Below are 21,308 nucleotides of genomic sequence, written 5' to 3' on the forward strand. Positions count from 1 at the left end.
GGTGATTATTTATTCAAATAATCTCTCTGCTCTTTTCTCTTACTTCTCCTTCTGAGACTCCAATAATATGTATATAGGCCCATTTGTTGGTGTACCACATGTTCCTTAAGCTCTGTTCACTTTTCTTAAATTTTTCTTTTTTTTGTTCCTAAATTTGATAATTTCCATTATCATATCTTCAGGTTCACCAATTGTTTTTTTGTCTGCTCAAATCTGCTTTTGAATCTCTCTAATGAATTTTCTTTCATTTTAATTAGTGTATCTTTAAGCTCCAGAATTTTCCTTTTGGTTCATGTGAGGTCTGACAATTAAGTTTGCGAACTTTGTTGCACCGATGTTGCTAACCTTTTTTATATCAGAGGGGTTATTCATTATGAATTTGTACCAACTGGACAAACAGTTAACCACATTTGCAATGTGGAAGTGCTGAAAAGGCTGCATGAAAAAGTTAGATGACCTGAACTTTTCACCAACAATTCATGGCTCTTACATCACGCCAATGTACCAGCTCACACGGTACTGTCTGTGAGGGAGTTTTTAGCCAGTAAACAAATAACTGTATTGGAACACCCTCCCTATTCAGCTGATCTGGCCCCCAATGACTTCTTTCTTTGCCTGAAGATAAAGGAAATATTGAAAGGAAGACATTTGGATGACATTCGGGATATCAAGGGTAATACGACAAGAGCTCTGATGGCCAGTCCATATAAAGAGTTCCAAAATTGCTTTGAAGGGTGGACTAGGCACTGGCGTTGGTGCATAGCTTCCCAAGGGAAGTACTTTGAAGGTGACCATAGTGATATTCAACAATGAGGTATGTAGCACTTTTTCTGGGATGAGTTCGCGAACTTAATTGTCCGACCTCGTATATATAGTTTGTCTTTTTATGAATATTTTCATTTTGTCATAAGTCATTTTCTTGACTTTGTTCAAGATTTATTTTAGCTCTCTGAGGAGCTTTAAGACAGTCATTTTAATGTCTATGTCTATTGAGCCTGTCATCTGGATTCTTTTAGGGACAGGTTCTGTTGATATATATTTTTTCTTCAGATTGGCCAGACTTTGTTGTTCCTTTACATGACTTGTGATTTTTTGTTGAACACTCAACATTTGAATCTTATAACATGGTAAGCCTGGAAATTAAAATTTCCCCCCTTCACCAGGGTTGCTGTTTTTTTTTTTGGTAACATGTTTCTGTTCTAGGGATCAGCCTGATGTATAAATATAAGGTCTTAGGTCTTTTCTAAGTCTTTGTCTTTCCTTGGTTATGTTTGTGACTTTCTAAATATCTTTATATGTGATTACTTTTTTTTTTTAAAGATTTTATTGGGAAATTGGGGAAGGGAACAGTGTTGGGGAATTGGGGAAGGTGCTAGTTCTTTAAATCTTCTGAAAGTCATTTTAGTTGGCTAGGGAGAGTGTTGGCTAGGCAATAATGGATGCCTGTCCTTATGTCTGCTCACCCATGATTAAAAACAGCAACTAGTGACGAGAATACAGATTCCCAGTATTTGGAGGACTTGTCAGGACTGCTCACCTTGGTTTTTGCAAGCCATACAAACAGTTTTAGGAACTCTGGCATAGCCTCTTGCCTCAGGGCTGGGGGTGGGGGATGGTTGATTAGCTGCTACCATCCGAAGAGGTGAAATTGACCAAAATTAACTCTAATTCTTGTTGAACCTTTTGACTGGAAGTTGCAAGCCTTCAATAGACTCCAGAATTCCAAAATTGTTGCATCAGACAGATTCAGCCAGGGCATTTGTTGCCTAGACGGGTAGATGGTAGGTGCCTCCTACTCCACAATCTTTTTGAGGTCACTTGATATGAGTTTTATAGTTTATTTTACAGGGATCCTTGATTTATTTTTGGTATCTGATTGTTAAATAGTTTTGAAAGTGTAGTAATTATTGTTCTCTATTTTTTCCATATGATTTCCCTGATGTGGTATATAGAACTGAAAACAACAAAGGAACAAGACAAACAAATGAAGAAACAAAACCTCATAGACACAGACAATAATTTAGTGGTTACCAGAGGGTAAGCAGGGAGGAGGGTGGTAGATGAGGGTAAAAGGGATCAAATATATGGTGATGGAAGGAGAACTGATCCTGGGTGGTGAACACACAATGTAATATATAGGTAATGTATTACAGAATTGTACACCTGAAACCTATGTAACTTTACTAACAATTGCCACCCCAATAAACTTTAATTAGGAAAATGTAGTAATTTCTTTATATATTCTATTACAAGGGAATGCTGTAGTTTAATAACTATACATAGTTTTTTATTTCAAAATTTTTATCCACTTAAATAATATCATAATGTGTTCTTTAATTAATAATAATTATCATGGGTGAGAATATTGTGTGTAAAGATTTAACTCATTCTTTGGCTGTTTGAAATATTGGGTCGTCGGAAAAGTCATTATGCATTTTTGCAACAAAAAACACAGAAAAAATATGTTATGACTTTTCTGACGACCTAATAGTACCATATTAAATTCCCAATTTTTTGTTAAAAACTAACTAGTGAGTGTTATTGATAGATTGCTGACAGATAATATTGTATTAACTTTAAGTATAATGATTTACTATATGTATGAATTGGGAAATGATTAACACAGTAGGTTTAGTTAAATCCATCATTATACACAGTTACAGTTTTTTTTTCTTGTGATGAGAAATTTTTTTTTTTATTATTCATTCTCTTCTGTTTGTAGTGATTTAAAAAAAATTAGTTTCAGGGGTACAACACAGTGCAATAGTTATGCTTTTTACCCCTCAAAGTGACAGCCCCCCTCCCCCAATCTACCACCCCACTCCCTCTTCCCCCAATATCATACATATCTATTACAATTCCATTGACTCCACTCCCCACACTGTACTCCACATCCTGTAACTATATATATATGTATATATATATATATATATATATATATATATTCAATTATTGTTGACATACAATTTTGTACAACATCAGCTTCAGGTGTACAGTGCAATGATCAAGCGTCTACCCCATCCATGAAGTGGTCTCCCTAACAAGACATGTGACCATGTGATGAGAACTTTTAAGATCTGTCTTAGTAATTTTGTTTTTCTTTTAAAGATTTTATTGGGGAATTGGGGGAGGGGAACAGCGTTGGAGAATCAGGGAAGGGGAACAGACAAGTTGCTGTCCTTTTGTTCTTTAGTCTAGTTGTGGAGGACGTCGCTTCACTGGCCCACGTTGGTATTATCATTGCGCTCTTCCTGGATGAGGCAGTTGGTCACTGGTCTTTGGACAGCCACTTGCAGTGACTCACAGCAGCTCACGGTAGCTCTCGCCGGCTGCTGGCCACTCATGGTAGCTCACAACAGCCCATTGCAGACCCTCACTGCAGCAGGGGCTGCAGCCTATGCTGTCACCCACTACTTAGGGCAGCTCAGCTCCAGGTAGAGCTGTTGTTCACAGTCTTAGCTGTAGAGGACACAGTGTCACTTGCCCATGTGGGAACCGAACTGGCAGCCCTGCTGCTCAGAGCTCGTGCTCCCAAGCCAACTCTTCATCAACTGAGCCACTCGGCTGGCCCCCAGTAATTTTCATATATGCAATACACTTATATAAGAAACTTGTCCCTTTTGCCATAGGAGAGTGTTGCCACCTACCATCCTGGCCCCCTCCAGCTCTGGCAACCACCAAACCGTTGTCCATATCTAGGATTTTTTAAAAAAATATTTCACATATAAGTGAGATCATACAGTATTTGTCTTTCTCTGTCTGACTTATTTCACTTAGCATAATGCCCTTAAGGTCCATGCATGTTATCACAAATAGCAGGATTTCTTTTTTTTTTAATTGCTGAATAATAACCGTGTGTATGTGTATCACATTTTCTTTATGCATTTATCTATTATGGACACTTAGGTTGTTTCTGTATCTTGGCTATTGTAAATAATGCTACAATGAACCTGGGGGTGCAGATATCGCTTCAAGATAGAGATTTCATTTCCTAAGAACAAATACCCAGTAGATGAATTGCTGAATGACTTGGTAGTTTTATTTTTAAGTTTTTTGAGGAACCTCCATACTATTTCCATAGTGGATGCACCAATTTACATTTTCACCAACAGTGCACAGAGTTGCCTGTTATCCACATCCTTTCCAACACTTGTTATTTCTTCTCTTTTTGATAATAGCCATTCTAACAGGTGTGAAGTGATACCTCATTGTGGTTTTGATTTGCATTTCCATGATGATTAGTGATATTGAGCTCCTTTACATGTTCCTTTTGGCCATGTGTATGTTTTGTTTGGAAAAATAATTATTCAGTTCTACTGACCATTTAAAAAATTTTTTTTTCGCTATTGAGTTACTGAGTTGTATGAGTTCTTTTTTTTTTTTGCTATTGAGTTACTGAGTTGTATGAGTTCTTTATATATTTTGGATTTTAACCCTTTTTAGGATATATGATTTGCAGATATTTCTCCCATTCCCTAGGTTGCCTTTTCATCTTGTTGATTGTTTCCTTTGCTGAAGAAAAGCTTTTTAGAGTGATATATTGTTTACATTGCTTTTGTTGCCTTTGCTATGTTGTTAAGCCCACAAATCATTGCTAAGACCAGTGTCACGGAGCTTACCCCCATGTTTTCTTCTATGAGTTTTATGGTTTCAGGTCTTATGTTCAATTATTTAATCCATTTTGAGTTGATTTTTTTGTATAATGTAAGATATTAGTCCACTTTTATTCTCTTGCTTGTGGCTGTCGAGCTTTGCCAACAACATTTATTTTACCATTGTATATTCTTTGTTCTTTTATCATAAGTTAACTGAACATACGTGTGCGGATTTATTTTTGACTCTATTTTGAGTTGATGTATGTGTCTGTTTTTCTACCAATGCCATACAGCTTTGATTCCTATAGCTTTGTAATATGGTTTGAAATTAGGAAGTGTGATTCCTTCAGCTTTGTTCTTCTTTCTCAAGATGCTTTGGCTATTTGGGGTCTTTTGTGGTTCCATAGAAATATTAAGATTGTTCTGTTTTTATGAAAAGGACCATTGGAATGTTGATAAGGATTGAATTGAATCTGTGGGTTGCTTTGGACATTTTAACAATGTTAAGTCTACTAATTCAGGAGTACAGAATGTCTTTCCATTTATTTGTGTCGTCTTCAATTTCTTTTATCAACCAATACAGTTTTCAGTGTACAGGTTTTTGTCTATTTTGGTTATATTTGTTCTTAGGTATTTTATTCCTTTTGATGCATTGTAAATGGGATTGTTTTCTTAATTTCTCTTCTTGATATTTTGCTGGTAGTGTATAGAAATGCTACTGATTTTTGTATATTGATTTTATTTATCTTATAACTTTACTGAATTTGTTGATTAGTTCTAACCGGTTTTTGGTGGATTCTTTAGGGTTTTCTACATGTAGGTTCATATTATCTGCAAATCATGACAGTTTTACTTCTTCCTTTTTGATTTGCATGCCTTTTATTTTTTTGTGTTGCTGAATTGCTCTATTTAGGATTTCCAGTACTATGTTGAGTAAGAGTGGTGAGAATGAGCACCCATTGTCTTGATCTCATTTCAGAGGAAAAGCTTCTAATCTTTTATTGTTGAGTATGATGTTACCTGTGGGTTTGTTGTGTTGGCCTTTATTATGTTGAGGCACTTTGCTTCTGTATCCAATTTCTTGAGGGTTTTATCATGAAAGGATGTTGAATTTTATCAAATACTTTTTCTGTATCTATTGAGTAATTGTTTAATTTTTATCTTTCATTCTATAAATGTGTTGTATCACATTTACTTGTGGATATTGACACATACTTGCACCCCTGGAATAAATCCCTTTCTATCATAGTGCAGGATTCTATTTTTAAGATACTGTTGAATTTGGTTTCCTAATATTTTGTTGAGAATTTTTGCATCTATAGCCATTAGGGATATTGGTCTATAGTTTTCTTTTAGTGTCCTTACCTGACTTTGGTATAAGGGTAATGATGACCTCCTAAAATGAGTTTAGGAGTATTCCTTTCTTTTTAATTTTTGGGAAGAGTTTGGGAAGGATTCACATTAATTCTTTTTAAATTGTTTGGTAGAATTATCAATGAAATCATCTGGTCTTGGACTTTTCTGTACTGGGAGGCTTTGATTACTAATTCAGTCTCCTTACTTGTTTTTGGTCTCTTCGTATTTTCTTTTTCTTGATTCAGTCTTGATAGGTTGTATGTTTCTAGTTATTTTTCCATTTCTTTTAGGTAATTCAATTTATTGGCATATAATTGTTCATAGTATTCGCTTGATTATCCTGTGTATTTTTTTTTTCTTTCTAAAAATTTTGTTGGGGAATTGGGGGAGGGGAACAACATTGGGGAATTGGGGAAGGGGAACAGACAAGTTGCTGTCCTTTTGTTCTTTAGTCTAGTTGTGGAGGATGCTGCTTCACTGGCCTATGTTGGTATTATGATCATTGCGCTTTTCCCAGTTAAGGCAGTCAGTCGCCAGCCATTGGATAAGCACTCGTGTTGGCTCACGGTAGCTTTTGCCGGCCACCGGCCACTCATGGTAGCTCATGGCAGCTGACTGCAGCAGAGGCTGCAGCCTATGCTTTCGCGGGTGACTCATGGCAGCCCAGCTCCGGGTCGAGCTGTTGTTCACAGTCTTAGCTGTAGAGGGCATAGCGTCACTGGCCCATGTGGGATCCGAACCGGCGGCCCTGCTGCTCAGAGCTCATACTCCCAAGCCAACTCTTAACCAACTGAGCCACTCGGCTGGCCCGAGGATTTTTTTTAAATTTCAGAATCTTCAACAACAAAGTGTACTATATGTCATTATTTGAAAAGTATAACTATAGGGAATGTTTCTTCTCTACAGAAGGAGGATAGAGTCCTTAGAGCTCCTGAACAATAAGCCTAAATGACCAATTGGAGGAGATGATACCAGGCGAATCCCTGAGAAGGGTCATAGCACAAGCCAATCACCACCACCCATCCCCGACATAAATTGCAGGGGGAGCTTAAAGTAGATACAGATTTTATCTCATTTACTCTTTGAAGCTCATGAAGGTACTGCATTGAAACAGAAATGCTAACAAGATGTGTTTAGGCAAGAAGAAAATCTGAGACAAGGGTCCTATTTCCAAGGAGACTGCACATGGTATTGAATAAACACACAAATTCTTACGTCTCCTTCAAGTAGCTGAGGATTGAGTAGATAGATGGTCCTGCCTTGGATTCAGCTGAAGGCTGAGGAGAGATGTCCATGTAACAGAGGCATCTATCTCAGCATATCTATGCCACAGAGTAGAAGAAGAATGCAGTAGTCTCTGGTTTTAGCAGCACTAGAGGGTTGTGAAAAGGTGCCTAGAGGCATCATAACAGTGTTAACTGTGTGGACTCAAAAGAGAGTGATTGCTTGGGTTTAAATCCAGACATGTGAGGTATGATCAAAACATATGGTGAATGTTTAAATAAGAAAAAATTATTACAATAAGAGACACATTGCCATCAACCCCTCTAAAAATAATCCCCCTCACCCTGAAAACATCCATTCCACCATTCCTGCCACTTTCTGAAGCAGCTCGGGAAGTCCTCTTTTGTGGGTGTATTTAGTTGTGCTGTCGTGGCTGCCTCGATGTCCTGATTTGATTCAAAATGGTTTCATTTCATGGTCATTGTGACTTTGAGGAAGAGCCAGAAGTTGTATGATGCCAGATGTGGTGAATAAGGTTATCCTGTGTATTTTTGTGGTATGAGATTTGATGTCTCCTCTTTGATTCCTATTTATTTTTATGAGTCTTTTCTTTTTTTCTTAGCTTGTCTGGCTAAAGGTTTGTCAATTTTGTATGTCTTTTCAAAAAGCTATATCTTAGTTTTGTCAATCTTTTATATTGTTTCTTTGGTCTCCATTTATTTCTGCTCTGATCTTTGGTGTTTCCTTTCTTCTGCTTCATTTGTTCTTCTTTTTCTAAGTCCTTGAGGTGTAAAGTGAGGTTGTTTGCTTTTAGTTAGATCTCTTTGTATTATTCTTTTGCTCATTTCTCATGTGTAGAATTCTGCGGTGTGGTTATCTTCTCCCTCCCCTCTTCCCCCTCAAGAAACATGGAGAATTTAAAGGTAGAAAAGGGATGAGAACTCATTTCTCAAATCTTAGTTTATTTATTTTTTTATTGTTTAGATCATATGCTCTTCTATGTGGGATTGTATTTGTAACTTACTGATTTTTATCTTGCATATGTGCCAGCTGGCTTCAAAATTCATTTGGGTTTAGAAGAATTGAATATAATATTTTCTTTTCCAGGGCTTCACAACAAAGTAAGACAGTAGATAATAATTATGCAAAACAGGCTGCACATACCAAAGAAAAGAGAAGAGATGATGATGTCATTTCTCTTGTAGTGTCTGATACTCAACCTAAAGGTTTGTTAACCTTAGAAAACTTGTCATTTGAATTTTTGTGTATTGCTTTTATAATAATTTTAAAATTGTAAATAACTTTATTTAATTTTACATTTCAAAGATATGTGAAAATAAAGGGAGATTATTTAGCTACTTAAAGAAAATGGCTAAATTTACTATTTGAATGTTGTAATATATATTTCTTGATTCATTTACTAAATTCATAAGTAAATTTGGATTTTTGTTGTTATTGTTGGGGCTGGGCATATATACCTATAAAGATATAATGTTAGTTTAGCTATTTCTAAGTGTTTCCATGGATATGTTTGGGAGTTGATATCACTGCTAACTCGATTATTATCATTAGCTTCCCAGTGTCTTTCCTCCTACTGTCAAATACATTCTTTATTCATTAGAATTTCTCTCAACTCTAGGAGGATGCCAGTATAAGCCACTATTAGCATTTTTAAAGGTAAATACATTCCAGACTACTGAAAATTCTTTGTAGGCCTCCTGGCATGCAGAGTCAATGAGCTGACTTCTCTTTTTCTTTGTCTCTTTTTTAAGATTTTAAAACAATTTACAAAAATTTGCACCAGAACAATTTACTACATTAGTCAGATGGGAAACTAACATCTTCAGGGGTCTCTTGGATTATTGATAGCTTCAAACTAGTGAGGTATTTTGTTTTCTGTATGATTTTATAAATTATTTGTAAGAAAAGGTGGTCCTTTAATGACACTATGCAAAATTTCTTTGTACTTCCTTTGAAACACAGTTATTTACACATTTTTAGTAGCCTTTTCTATACAAGAAGAAAACTTATAAAGAAACTAGACTAATAACTTTGATGTATACAAAAACCCAGCTGCAACTCTTATGAGGGCAATTTTCAGAGAAAACATTGTGACTCTATTCATAATCTTCCAATTAGTCACTAAGTACTATCTGCATATAATGAAAGACATTTCTTTTCTTATGAACTGTGCTTTTCCCAGAAACAATTACCTTTACTTATCAAGTAAAAATATAAGTATTTGTATAAGTGGGTTCAGTTCAGATACTATCAAGACACTGTTAAGCCCTGACACTTCACTGCTTTTCTAGATAAAGTAGGAATAGTTAAATAAAAAGCTTTCTGATTTGTGCCCTTCGGTATTAGTAAAATGTCACAGTGGAATTTTAGATATACAGCAGGGAAAAAAATGCGTAACAATAGAAATGCATTATATTTTCTTAGTATCATCCCTGAAGGTTCTGAAAATATAGGTATTAAAACTTTATTAAAACTCATTATGTTTTCATCCTATTGATAATTATGTTTAATACCAGTTGTTTAACACAAAGGCCATAAATTAATGGGAATTCTTAATTAAACCCCAGGTATACCGTTCTTTTGTAGTACATTAAATTTGCCTTGTGAAATTTGCTTTTATAAAAATAAAACATTGGGGAAATATTTAATATTTTTTGTTTATAGGACTTTTTCATCTCTGATTTTATATACTAGTAATATTTGCAAGTCAAGTTGTATATAGTATGCAGGTGGAATCCTAGTTTTACAGTGTCTAGCTCTATCTAATAAATTTATTCCTGTTTTCCATGAGATAGTCTTGGTTGATGTGCAAATGGTGAACTGTTTAAAAGAAAATTCCTGTATAATAGAGTTTTTCTCAAGCCACTTTCCTTTCATAAGTCTTCTTGCTATAGTATTTATATTTGGAATTTTAATTTGATACAGTTTTTATGTATAGAAATTGTATTTGACTACCTTTACAGTTTACATAATTACAAATAAAATTTATTGTGCTTTTCAAAGTACTCTGTTTTTTTTTAAGATTTTATTGGGGAATTGGGGAATGAGAACAGCCAAGCTGTTGCCCTTCAATCTTAGTTGTGGAGGGTGCAGCTAGCTCAGCTCCAAGTCCAGTCACCATCTGGTCGCCCATCGGCTGCCGCTCAGCTCAAGGTGCCAAGTTCAGTCTTAGTAGCGGATGGGCATAGCCCACCAGCTGGAACAGGCAACCTTGTTGTTAGGAGCACATGCTTCATCAGCTGAGCCATCCTGCCACCTGTTGGCAGCTCAGCGGTGGCTCAGCTCGGCCGCAGCTCACTGACCCAGGTGGGAATCTAACCAGTGACCCTGTTGCTCAGATCTTGTGATCTTAACCAACTGTGCCACTCAGCTGGTGCCCAAATACTCTGTTGATTTGGGGGATTTTATTTTCCTGAGTGAGGGAATAAAGAGTATTTTTTTTTGGAAATTGGAATACTGTTGACTGTCTTGAAGTTTTTGCCCTTAGTCCTGTCCCAATGCCTGCCTTTTAAACAACAGTAAAGAGATTATGAATGTTAGTCATTAGGTGTCTATGAAGCTAGAGTAAGAGCAAGAGTAGTTCGAAGAGAAGGGGTGTAGTGTTGAAAGAACTTTGAGTGAATGGAGAGGTCAGACTAGTCAGTGTTACATGAATTATAAGTTATGGGATCAGGGAAGGAGCTTTGAGATTTGCTGTGTGTAAACTTCGAGTTTGTACTTGTATGCTATAGCTTCAGAAAGCACAGTAATTCATGGTAATTTCCAGGTAGAACCTATTGGAAGGTATTTTTGTATAGTACATACATTTGATAACTGACATACTAAGCATTTTTAGTAATAATTGCCATGAGTTTCAAAATAATGCTTTCTTGACTTCAAAAAGGGAGCATTTCCTTCTTTGTAGGCTAGTAAATTTATTGGAGACTTCAAATGACAGGCTTGTGATTTTTTTTTTTTTAAGATTTTATTGGGGAATTGGGGGATGGGAACAGCGCTGGGGAATTGGGGGAAGGGGAACAGACAAGTTGCTGTCCTTTTGTTCTTTAGTCTAGTTGTGGAGGACGTTGCTTCACTGGCCCATGTTGGTATTATCATTGCGCTCTTCCCGGATGAGGTAGTCGGTCACCGGCCATTGTACGGCCGCTCACGGCGGCTCACGGTGGCTCACAGTGGCTCACAGCAGCTCACACTGGCTGCCGGCCACTCACGGTAGCTTACAGCAGCCCCACTGCAGCCCCACTGCAGCCTACGTCATCTCCAGTGACTCACTGCAGCCCAGCTCCAGATCGAGCTGTTGTTCCCCATCTTAGCTGTAGAGGGCGCAGTGTCACTGGCCCATGTGGGATCCGAACCAGCGGCCCTGCTGCTCAGAGCTGGCGCTTCCAAGCCAACTCTTAACCAACGAGCCACTCGGCCGGCCCTAGTGATTTTTTTGAACAGAAGAAACTAACTGAAGCAAATTGATATAGTCTTGTGAACAATTATGTATCACAGTCAGAAGCTAAGGAAAGGTATTTTGGCTCCTTTTAAAAGAGCAATGATCAATGCTCTGCTCTTTCAAGTTATTAAAAACTTGGTGGAAAACTTACATTTTAAAAAGACAGCAAATTTCTAAGATCACAGTGAATTATCAAAAAGCTTTAAACCATGAATTTTCCATGGTCTTTTTTTCCCCAAAGTTTGTTAAAACCTTTTTTGTTTTGTATTACAGTTGAAGTTATAGTAAAAGGTAAAACATGGTTTGATTGGTTTGTTTTGGTAACTAAAGAATACTCCTTTTTGATATATTTTCCTCATATTTATTGTACAATCAACATTCACTTTGTGTATGTAATTTAAAATAGGGTATCTCTTTATATCCATCCATGTCAGTATCAGAATTTAACAGTGGAGTTCTTTTTAAAATTAGCTATGGAAGTGGCATAGCAATTTTGATGCTGTTTCAAAAAGGGATTCTTGCTGTATTTTTTGGTTATATTTATGTCTCTTGTTTTTTAAGAGCTCAATAGTGGAAGTAGAGGTTGTGAGCATCTTGAAGAAGGGAGCAGAAAGAAGGATGATACATATTCTCATTCAAAAATGGAATCCACTCTGATTTCCAGGAAGAGAAAAAAAAGGCTTAGAAGTAATTTACGTGATTCTCATAATTGTACTTCTTTATATAAGTCAGCAGAACAGACAGTAAGTAGAGGTATTTATTTGTCATATGGAATAATTTGTGCCATGATAAAAATGAATTGACTGTGACCAAATGTTTTTCTAGCTTTCTGCTTTTGTCATTAGACTTCTTTCTTTTCTTTTCTTTTCTTTTTTTTTAATTCTCTTTTTTATTTTTAAGAAATAATTTAATTCTCTTTTTTTTTGTAGTAATACAGTTATTGGAACAAATTTTAAATATTACGGATGAGTAAAATGTTAAAATTTCTCCTCCCCAGATACCACTCCTTACTTAGTAGTTTGGTGTATATCATTCAGACTTGTTTTATTTTTCCCTTATGTTAACCAAATACTGTTTGTACTGTCTAACTAATTGCTTTTTCACTTGCTTGTAAAATTCTTACCAGATTTCTTTTACCAGTAGTTATTTATTTACCAACTTCTTTAAGCTTCTCCTTATCTAGAGTTTAGGGATTTTGTTGTAAGTAAAGAATTATCATATTTAATACATACATTTCCTATTTTCAAAGACTTAGTATATGATTAACAAAACTATAAGAAGACAGCTTTTGATTCCTTTGATTCACAAAGCATTTCAGGACTTTGCAGTGCCTTTGACTTACAAAAATGATTTAGATTTATACAGTAATAGAGATTTGAAGGCAATGATTGATTTCCATAATTTTTCATATTGTTATCCTCTTATGTTTAAAATTTTTTGCTCTTGTTACTAGTCACATGATGTCATGGCCTAATTACTTTTGTAAAAGAAAACAATAAAAAGTTCCTCTCATTCTAAAGTTGATTTAGATCATGGGAGACCATCTGAAGCACTTATAAATATGGGAGTCTCACCATTCCAGCCTTCTAAAAATGTTTAGGCATCAGATTGGATAGACCAAACTCTGTATCTTTATACTTGGGAGACACTGGCAAGAGTAATGTAATATAATTGTGTAGTTTTCTATCCCTGTAGTTATAGAAATGATATACTATTTTTACTTTTATATTCTTCTTTAGGAATTTAAACTTAAAAAAATTCTTCATGCAGCCAAATTTGAAAAATATTAATTTTTTGTATGCGTTCATTTATGTTCAGAAAGAACAAGAAAATGACTCAACAGTGTCCACTGAATTTGAAAAGTCAAGTGAAAACCATTATCAAGATCCAAAACTGCTTGAAGAAATTACACCTGTACCTGTAGAAACTGATTTTAATAAGTTATCCTCACTTAATAGTCAGGAGTCGGCTTTGAGCGCTGCTCTCAAAAGCGTCCCTGACTGTTCAATCACTGAAACTTTTGAGAGCTCGCTTTCCACTGATACTGCAGGGAATTCTACCCTGGTTGAAAAAGAGGAGAGTGACTTGAACACAATAGAAAAATCGGTTTTAAGTGAACACAGTGAAGGGAACCAATCACTGATATCTGCTGAACCAAGTAAGTAACAGGAGGATTGTAATGACTCTTTAATTTTATCTCATCAGTAGATTTTACAGCGGTTCTCAACCTTCCTAATGCCGCGACCCCTTAATACAGTTCCTCATGTTGTGGTGACCCCCAAACATAAAATTATTTTCGTTGCTACTCTATAACTGTAATTTTGCTATTGTTATGAATCGTAATGTAAACATCTTTTTGTTTTCCGATGGTCTTAGGCGACCCCTGTGAAAGGGTCATTCGACCCCCAAAGGGGTCGCGACCCACAGGTTGAGAACCGCTGTTTTAAAAGATTCTGTAAGGACCATTATTATTATCATTTAGTGACAATGATGAAGCTGAAGTGCAGAGAGACTAAGAGCTATTTAATTATTGTCATGAATTTTGATTTAATTAATTGTCAAGTATTTGATGTCACATTGTACATAAAAAGTTCTAAAAGATATACAATGAATAGTATCCCACGTCTTACCCTAGCCATTCATTTCTCCTTCCTGGAAGCAACTAATGTAACAGGATTTAAATTACAATTCAGAGTGATGGTACAATACATTATTAGAGCTAGAGCTTGTTTCTAAGTTCTCTTGGTCGTATTCATTTTTAAATGTCTTCATCCTTCAACCTTCAGGTAACTGGCTACACAATAGCACTGATATGGAAACATTATATATAACTAGTATAAATTAGATAATGAATGATAGGCCAGTTTCAAAACTGACTAAAGGTAGATGATTAAATTTAATGGGATTATTCAAGATATATTGCAATTTTAATGAATTAGAAAGCTCTCTGTTTGATATATGATTATTGTGACATTTAAAAAATATGTTTTTCCTTTTTAGTTGTTGTTTCCAGTGATGAAGAAGGACCAATTGAACATAAAAGTTCAGAGAGTCTTAAATTACAACCTAAGGAAGACGATGCTATCACTAATGAAAATGAGAGTACTTCTAAATCAGCATTGTCAGAATTACCACTGATTACATGCCAATCAGCACAGGTAATTTATTTCTGCCTTCTCACAGATAAATAGTGAAATATTCCCTATTGGCTAATGACTATCTCTTGTTTCATCAAGGAGAATATTGTAATAAAAATTCCAATTTTTCTTAGTTTGAATTTTAAGACTACTTTCATATTAATTTCAGAGAAACATATAATTGTCTTTATTTTGAATTAAAAGCATTATACCGTTTTTTTCTCATTATTTATATATTTCCAGTCTAAATATTCAATTGAATATTTTTTCTTTTTTTAATGGTTCACATTAGATGTTAATTACTTTATCAAAACTTTTTCTAGAATTAAACAGTTTCCAATATTTATCTGTCTGGTCTTGTAGTCTTATATCTACTTTGGAATTATTCCTTTTCCTCGTATGCTATTAAGGCAGCATGCTATAGAGGAAATAGCATGGCTTCTGGAGATCTACAGACCTGTGTTCAAATCCTGGCTCAGCCATTTGGACAAGTCACTGAACTTCCTTAAGCCTGAGTTTGTTCATATGATGAATGAAGATAATGATAGCTACCTCACAAGATTATTTCAAGTAGTAAATGAAATAACGTGAAAGATTTAGAACAGTGTCACAAACCTATCAGTTTGTTAAGTCCTTTGTTCTCCCTTCTTACAGAAAATAATAAATGGAAGCCTCTGTGGTTTAATGTCCCCCAATTGTGTTTTTGACATAGTACTTTGAAGAGTATAGCTTTAAAGTAAGGTTCAAGTAATTTATTTTCAGTATTCATTCATATTACCAGCCTCTGATTATCTTATTTTTAAGAAATAATTATTGATTATTTAGAGTAATTTTCCCAAGGTAAATCATATACTTTTTAAGAAAAAATAATCTAGGTAATTATTTCTTCACAGTAAGAACAGTGTAAAATTCTTCAATTTCATTCATTAATAATAAAGAAGTATTTGACTTCATTAATAATAATTTAAAGAAGTATTTGACTTTGAAAATTGTGGTCAGCATTTATATAATAGTGTTATATGCATTTTATAATTTATTCCTTGTTAGGCTTCATCTGAATTATGTCCATATAATCCTGTCATGGAAAACATTTCCCGTGTTACATCTAGTAATGAGACAGATCGACAACTGGATTTTATATTTACTTCTGTTTATATTGGCAAAATAAAAGGAGCTTCTAAGGGTTGTGTTACAGTAAGTACATTTAATTTTTTTTTAAGTTTTGGATCTTGGACAAGGTATTCTCAGATTGTCTTCTTTTTTTTTTTGGTGCAAATGAAAATAGAATTGAGAATAATTTTATATGGGACACTTTAAATATGTCATTATTCATACTTTGAAACACGTCTTTAATTGGGGAAGGGATTTCTAAAATCATATTTGATCTGACTATAATGAAAATCATGTATGAAAAAAATTATACGTAGTATGCATTGACATTCTTTGGGCTCTAAAACTAATTTGGTGGTAAAGTATATTTTTACTCAGGGTGTAGTTGGGAGCACAAATAAGAAATCTCATTTTGCTGGTTTAAATTGTTATAAACTGAGTTCTCCAAATTTCTAAACTTGTTATTTAAGGATCTCCAGGAATAGTTCCTGTTCATATTTTTCCACTTTTTTTTCATTATTCCTCCTCATATATTGTATATGAAAGCCAGACCGGATTTTATTCAATTCTCTATATTTTTTCAGCATTTCTGCCTGCTGAAATCCTAATCATCTTTTAAGACTTACCTGAAATACTTCCTCTTTCAGGAAATCTTTTCTGATTTCTCCTTCCTAGCCAGAATTAACTTCTTTCTTTACTGTGTACTGCTGTAAGATTTATTCTATGTGTTTATAGTTCTTTATATTTTTGCCTGAGACTTTCCATTATTAGCCTTTAAGTATCTTCTGATGAAGAGCCATGCTTTTATTCCCTTTTATCCTTCCATAAATGGCTCAAACCTAAGTAGGCCCTATAAATTTCAGTGAAATTGAATTGATTACATCAGATTATAACTCTAGGAATTAGAACTCTATAATTTCTAGAAATTTTCCTAGAAATTTTATTAATATTTCGCTGTGTTAGGAATAGGGCAAGGAGTATAAAAATGGTAAGACATGGTCTCTGCTTTCAAGGAACTGGTAGTATAATGGAAGAGACAAACATATAAGTAGATATTTACTTCACATTATGGTAAAATGTTCAATGGAAATATGTACATGAAGGGTGCATATAGGAATGACTACCTATCTCTGTCTGGAAGAATCAGGCAAGACTTCACAGAGAAGACAGTATATGATTTAAAACATAAAGTAGATATTTACTCGGCGACCATTGCAGGGGGAAGACCTGATCCCAAAAAAGTAAACATGTACAAATCCAACAAATTCTGGGAACTACATTAATGGTAGCTTGTGATATAGTTAAAATTACTTTGATTAAAAGCACAAGAGCCATTCAGTGTAAAATTAATATTCTGTGGTCATTAGTTTTCAGATAATGAGTTTGGCGTGCTTGAGGTGATTTTACATTTTTTTTAAAGGAATTTTGTTCACTTTTCACAATTTCCCTTCCTGTTTTGCTTTTTTTATTTTAATTTCAGGTTTAACCATTTTTTTGCTGAATTATTTCTAATGGCAAAAAATGGGGGTAATTTAAATATATGACAATAATTGATTAGCTGGGGAGGAAAATCCAAAGTAATTATTCAACAATGTGTTTTTCATTAGTTAATGTATTACTTATGTTATTACACAGTTAGGTGGGCTTATTATTGGAAAACACCCAAAAAACTAGAAATGAGTAAAGGAATAATTAAAAGAACACCTATAATCTTGCTATCCAGAGACAACTGCCAATAGCTCTACAGTATATATCATTCTATATTCTTTATACTATATATATATTTAAAACAAAAGGGTATGATATACTGTTTTGATACACTGTGATTATATTAAATTAATTTAATTAATGTACTTGTTTTGGCATACTTGGGTTCTTCTTAATTCCAGACTGTTGGACATTTCAGCTCTCCCAGTATTTTGCTATTACAAATAGTAGGGTTTGCAAATATTCAATAAATGTGATAAAATAGGTCTTAAAAATTTGTCTCATGTTTGTTGGAACACTTATAATTAAAGTAAAAAGCTTAAATGTCTAATTATAAGAAAGTAGTCAATCAGAGTAAATATATGCAGGTAAAATATATGCATGTGAGGAATTCTGCAAAAATTAAAGTAGTTATATTTTGATGGAGAGCATAAGCAATTTTAAAAATTACAAATAATTAAAAATAAAAGTCTTAAGACTTTCAAATTTTTCAAAAGACTTTTAATGTATGTTCTTTTTCAGACAAAGTTCATGATGCTCTGTAATTTAGAAATTAAAGAACGTTTTTTTGGGGGGTAAATATATTAGAGAATTAAATTCAGTCATTTTCCTAATGTATAATGAGTGTCTGTTATGTACTGCTGTAGACCCTGGAGATATTGTTCTCATTCTCATGATAATTACAATTTAGCTGAGCTAGAAAAATACCTTTAGTGGTAAACTATTATATAAGTCAGAGCCATTTTCTTATAGTTGGATATTTATTATTATTATTTTTTTAGTGTAAAGAATGCTGCAGTATATGTGAACATTTCATTTTTATATCTCAACTTTGTTGATAGTAGGAAAATGTTTGAGTACATAGTATGTTCAGAGAAATCTACTGGCTATTGTTAGAAGTTATAAAATAGTTCTTATGTTCAGCTTTATTGTTGAGTTTAAATAGATGCGACATGATTTCAGAGAATTGGGTTTACCTTATTCCACAGAAACATTTTTCTCCTTTTCTTAACTGGGGATTAAATTTTTGCTGGGAATAGGGCTTTGCCTTTGGGAGAGGTTACATGTTGGTTTAGGCATCATACAAAGGTATAAATGAGTATTAGATCCTTACCAAGTTGAAAGGTGATAAGACAGAAATACTTACAGTGGGCGAATGAGAGAATAAAGAAAAAATAGAGGGCAAAGATATATAGATGCACTACTTCTAGTTTGTAATTTCATAGTAATGAGTATAAAATTTCAACAGCAAACACCCCTACATTCATTTTTTATAGCTAGTTATTTTTATTTGCTAAGATATATTTTATGACATTAAAGACCCAGTGGAATATGTTAGAATTTGGTACGGGAAAATACCACGTACACATGTATACACATAAACATATATAGTAGTTGTGTGAAAGTGACAGAATAATAAGGTGAATTTGACTAAATTAAACTAGATTACATAATCAGATGTTAATGTCTAATGATAATAGTTCCCCTTGATTAAATGTCTTATCGAAAGCTGAGAGAAGTTCAGTAAGTTGCCTAAGTTTATCTACTTGCTATTCAATATTTGTGTAAGTGGTAGAGATAATATAGGCAGGATTTGAACTCGAAGCTCCGCTTTTGACTCGTATGCCATTTTGCTTGAATTTTGCTTTAGTGGCTAACTTACTCTATGAAATATAAATTTTATATTTGTGAAACTATAATATGACATAATTTTTAAATGGGCAAAAGAAATGGAGTCACAGTGAACCTATGGTTTCATTGAACCTTGTTTATCTGGAACTCTGTTGGTAGTTGATTTAGGTACCCATGTACTAAAACCATATTTGATTTTGTTTTTTGTTTGTGCTCATAGACTGTACCCCTGATTTGGTCAACAATTTCATAAATGTATTGATCAAAAGAGAAATCTAACCAAAGAATAAATAAATAAGCATGAATTAATTTGGTATTAATAGAAAAACAAATGTCAAAGCACACACCTATTTTAGATGGTACATGTAAGATTTAGGTGCTCCTAAATTTATTATAAAAGCAGCACTTAAGGGGTTCAGATATATACAAGAGGGACCTAGGGAAAATTAGTGCCCTGGCAGACAAGAACCTTGCTCACTCCTCAGTCAGAAGGGCATTTGTAACATGGAACAAAGAAAGATGAATGCTGGGAATGTCAACAAAGCCAAGAATCAAACTCTGTTTTGTAGTTTATTTACCAAAGTCAGTGACATCTTGTGAGGCCTTTTGGGAGTTTCTTCTGGACTTCGTCTTATTTCTTCTTCAAAAATTAAAAAAACTTGAAATTCATGAGCTTGTAGAGAGGGATTTATTTCAAGAAACATTTTTGAAAAATAAGTAAAGTCTGACTTGTTTTTATAAATGAGCATATTGAGAATTAAATTATTTGTACAGGGTTGTTAAACTTCTATAAAACCGAGTCTTTATAGTGAAACATATTCTTAGTTTATTGATAAATAGGCATGAACACTTCTAGTGTAGACTTTGAGTATGTACTTGTGGTTTGATTAAAAAATTTTTTGAAAATTTTAAATAACACATTTTGAGTGGTAACTCATTTTTTGCTTTTGTAATTTTCCTTTAGTTCACGCCAAAGTATGTTAAGATCCCATTTCAAGGTAAGCTATCATTGTCTTATGACTTCTTTCCGCTGTAATTTGTAAATAGATGCAAAGAGAAAGTGTTAGACCAAGAGACATAGATGAAACGAAAAATGTTTAAAAACAGAAGCCAGTAAAAAAAAGAAGAATAGAAGGGAAGGGAAAGAGGGAAAGATAAAGGGATGAAGGAAGAGAGGGAGGAAAGATTGAGGTAAGGAAGGAAAGAAGGAAGAAGAAAGGAAGGCAGACAGCATGCAGGATATATAGGCAGGGTAAGAATACAGAAAGAAAGAAAAAAGGATGGAATGAAGTGGAGTGAGAAAAGATATAGAAAAAGGCTATAAAAAAGGAAGACAAAAGGAAAGGGACAAGATAAAAAGGGAGGCAGTATGAGGAAAGAAAGAAGTTTAAAGTGATGAGTCTGTAGGAAAGATTAAAATACAAAAGAATTGAAAGAAATATGAGAGAAGAGAGACAAGGGTTTGAAAAGAAGGAGCTAATAAAATTTAGCACAATTGTGGGTAGTGCGGCAAGAAATCTGTAAAGAAGTCAGTTAAAATACAATGAAAAATAAAATGGATGGATGACAGGTAGATAGTAAGGTAGGTAGGTAGGTATATAAAAGATAAATGGTTAGAGCCATAGATAGGTGATTGATTGATAGACAGTCTGTTACAGGAGCCAGTAAATAGACAGTAAAAGAAAGAGGGGCGATAAGATAGGATAGGACAGGAAAGTAAGAGGGGAAGGCAGGCTGGCAGGCATGTAAACAGGCACAGAGGATACATAGTAAGACATACAGAAACGGAACAAGAAAAAGACATTGGAGAACTGGAAAAAGGGAAGGAAAGAATGAAGGAAAGCAGGAAATATGAAAGAAATAAAGAGATGTTTAAAATGGATTAATTTATAAGAAAAAGTGAAAATAAAAGAATGGCTGGCATGAGAACATTAAGGTAGCTAGTTACTAATATTTGAATGCTATTGTAAAATGCTTTTCAAACTTTAATGTTCATATGAATCAAACCTGGGGTTTTTGTTAAACTGAAGATCTGATTCAGTAGATCTAGGGTGGGGCCTGGTTTTCTGCATTTCTAACAGGCTCCCA

The 21,308-nt window shown here is 34.3% G+C and overlaps 1 protein-coding gene across 8 annotated transcripts in view; it reads left to right on the plus strand.

Moving 5' to 3' along the window:
* The window catches only part of SENP7 (SUMO specific peptidase 7), a 120,730-nt gene that overhangs the window by 74,691 nt on the left and 24,731 nt on the right, over positions 1-21,308 (plus strand). For all 8 annotated transcript variants that reach the window (XM_019648355.1, XM_019648356.1, XM_019648357.1 and 5 more), the window contains 6 exons: positions 8,283-8,401; positions 12,196-12,377; positions 13,453-13,792; positions 14,635-14,792; positions 15,819-15,965; positions 20,185-20,218. In XM_019648355.1, the coding sequence (XP_019503900.1) occupies positions 8,283-8,401; positions 12,196-12,377; positions 13,453-13,792; positions 14,635-14,792; positions 15,819-15,965; positions 20,185-20,218 (980 nt within the window). The remainder of the gene's footprint in view (positions 1-8,282; positions 8,402-12,195; positions 12,378-13,452; positions 13,793-14,634; positions 14,793-15,818; positions 15,966-20,184; positions 20,219-21,308) is intronic.

This window comes from Hipposideros armiger, unplaced genomic scaffold (assembly GCF_001890085.2).
Source record: "Hipposideros armiger isolate ML-2016 unplaced genomic scaffold, ASM189008v1 scaffold_125, whole genome shotgun sequence".
Classification (NCBI taxonomy): Eukaryota; Metazoa; Chordata; class Mammalia; order Chiroptera; family Hipposideridae; genus Hipposideros; species Hipposideros armiger.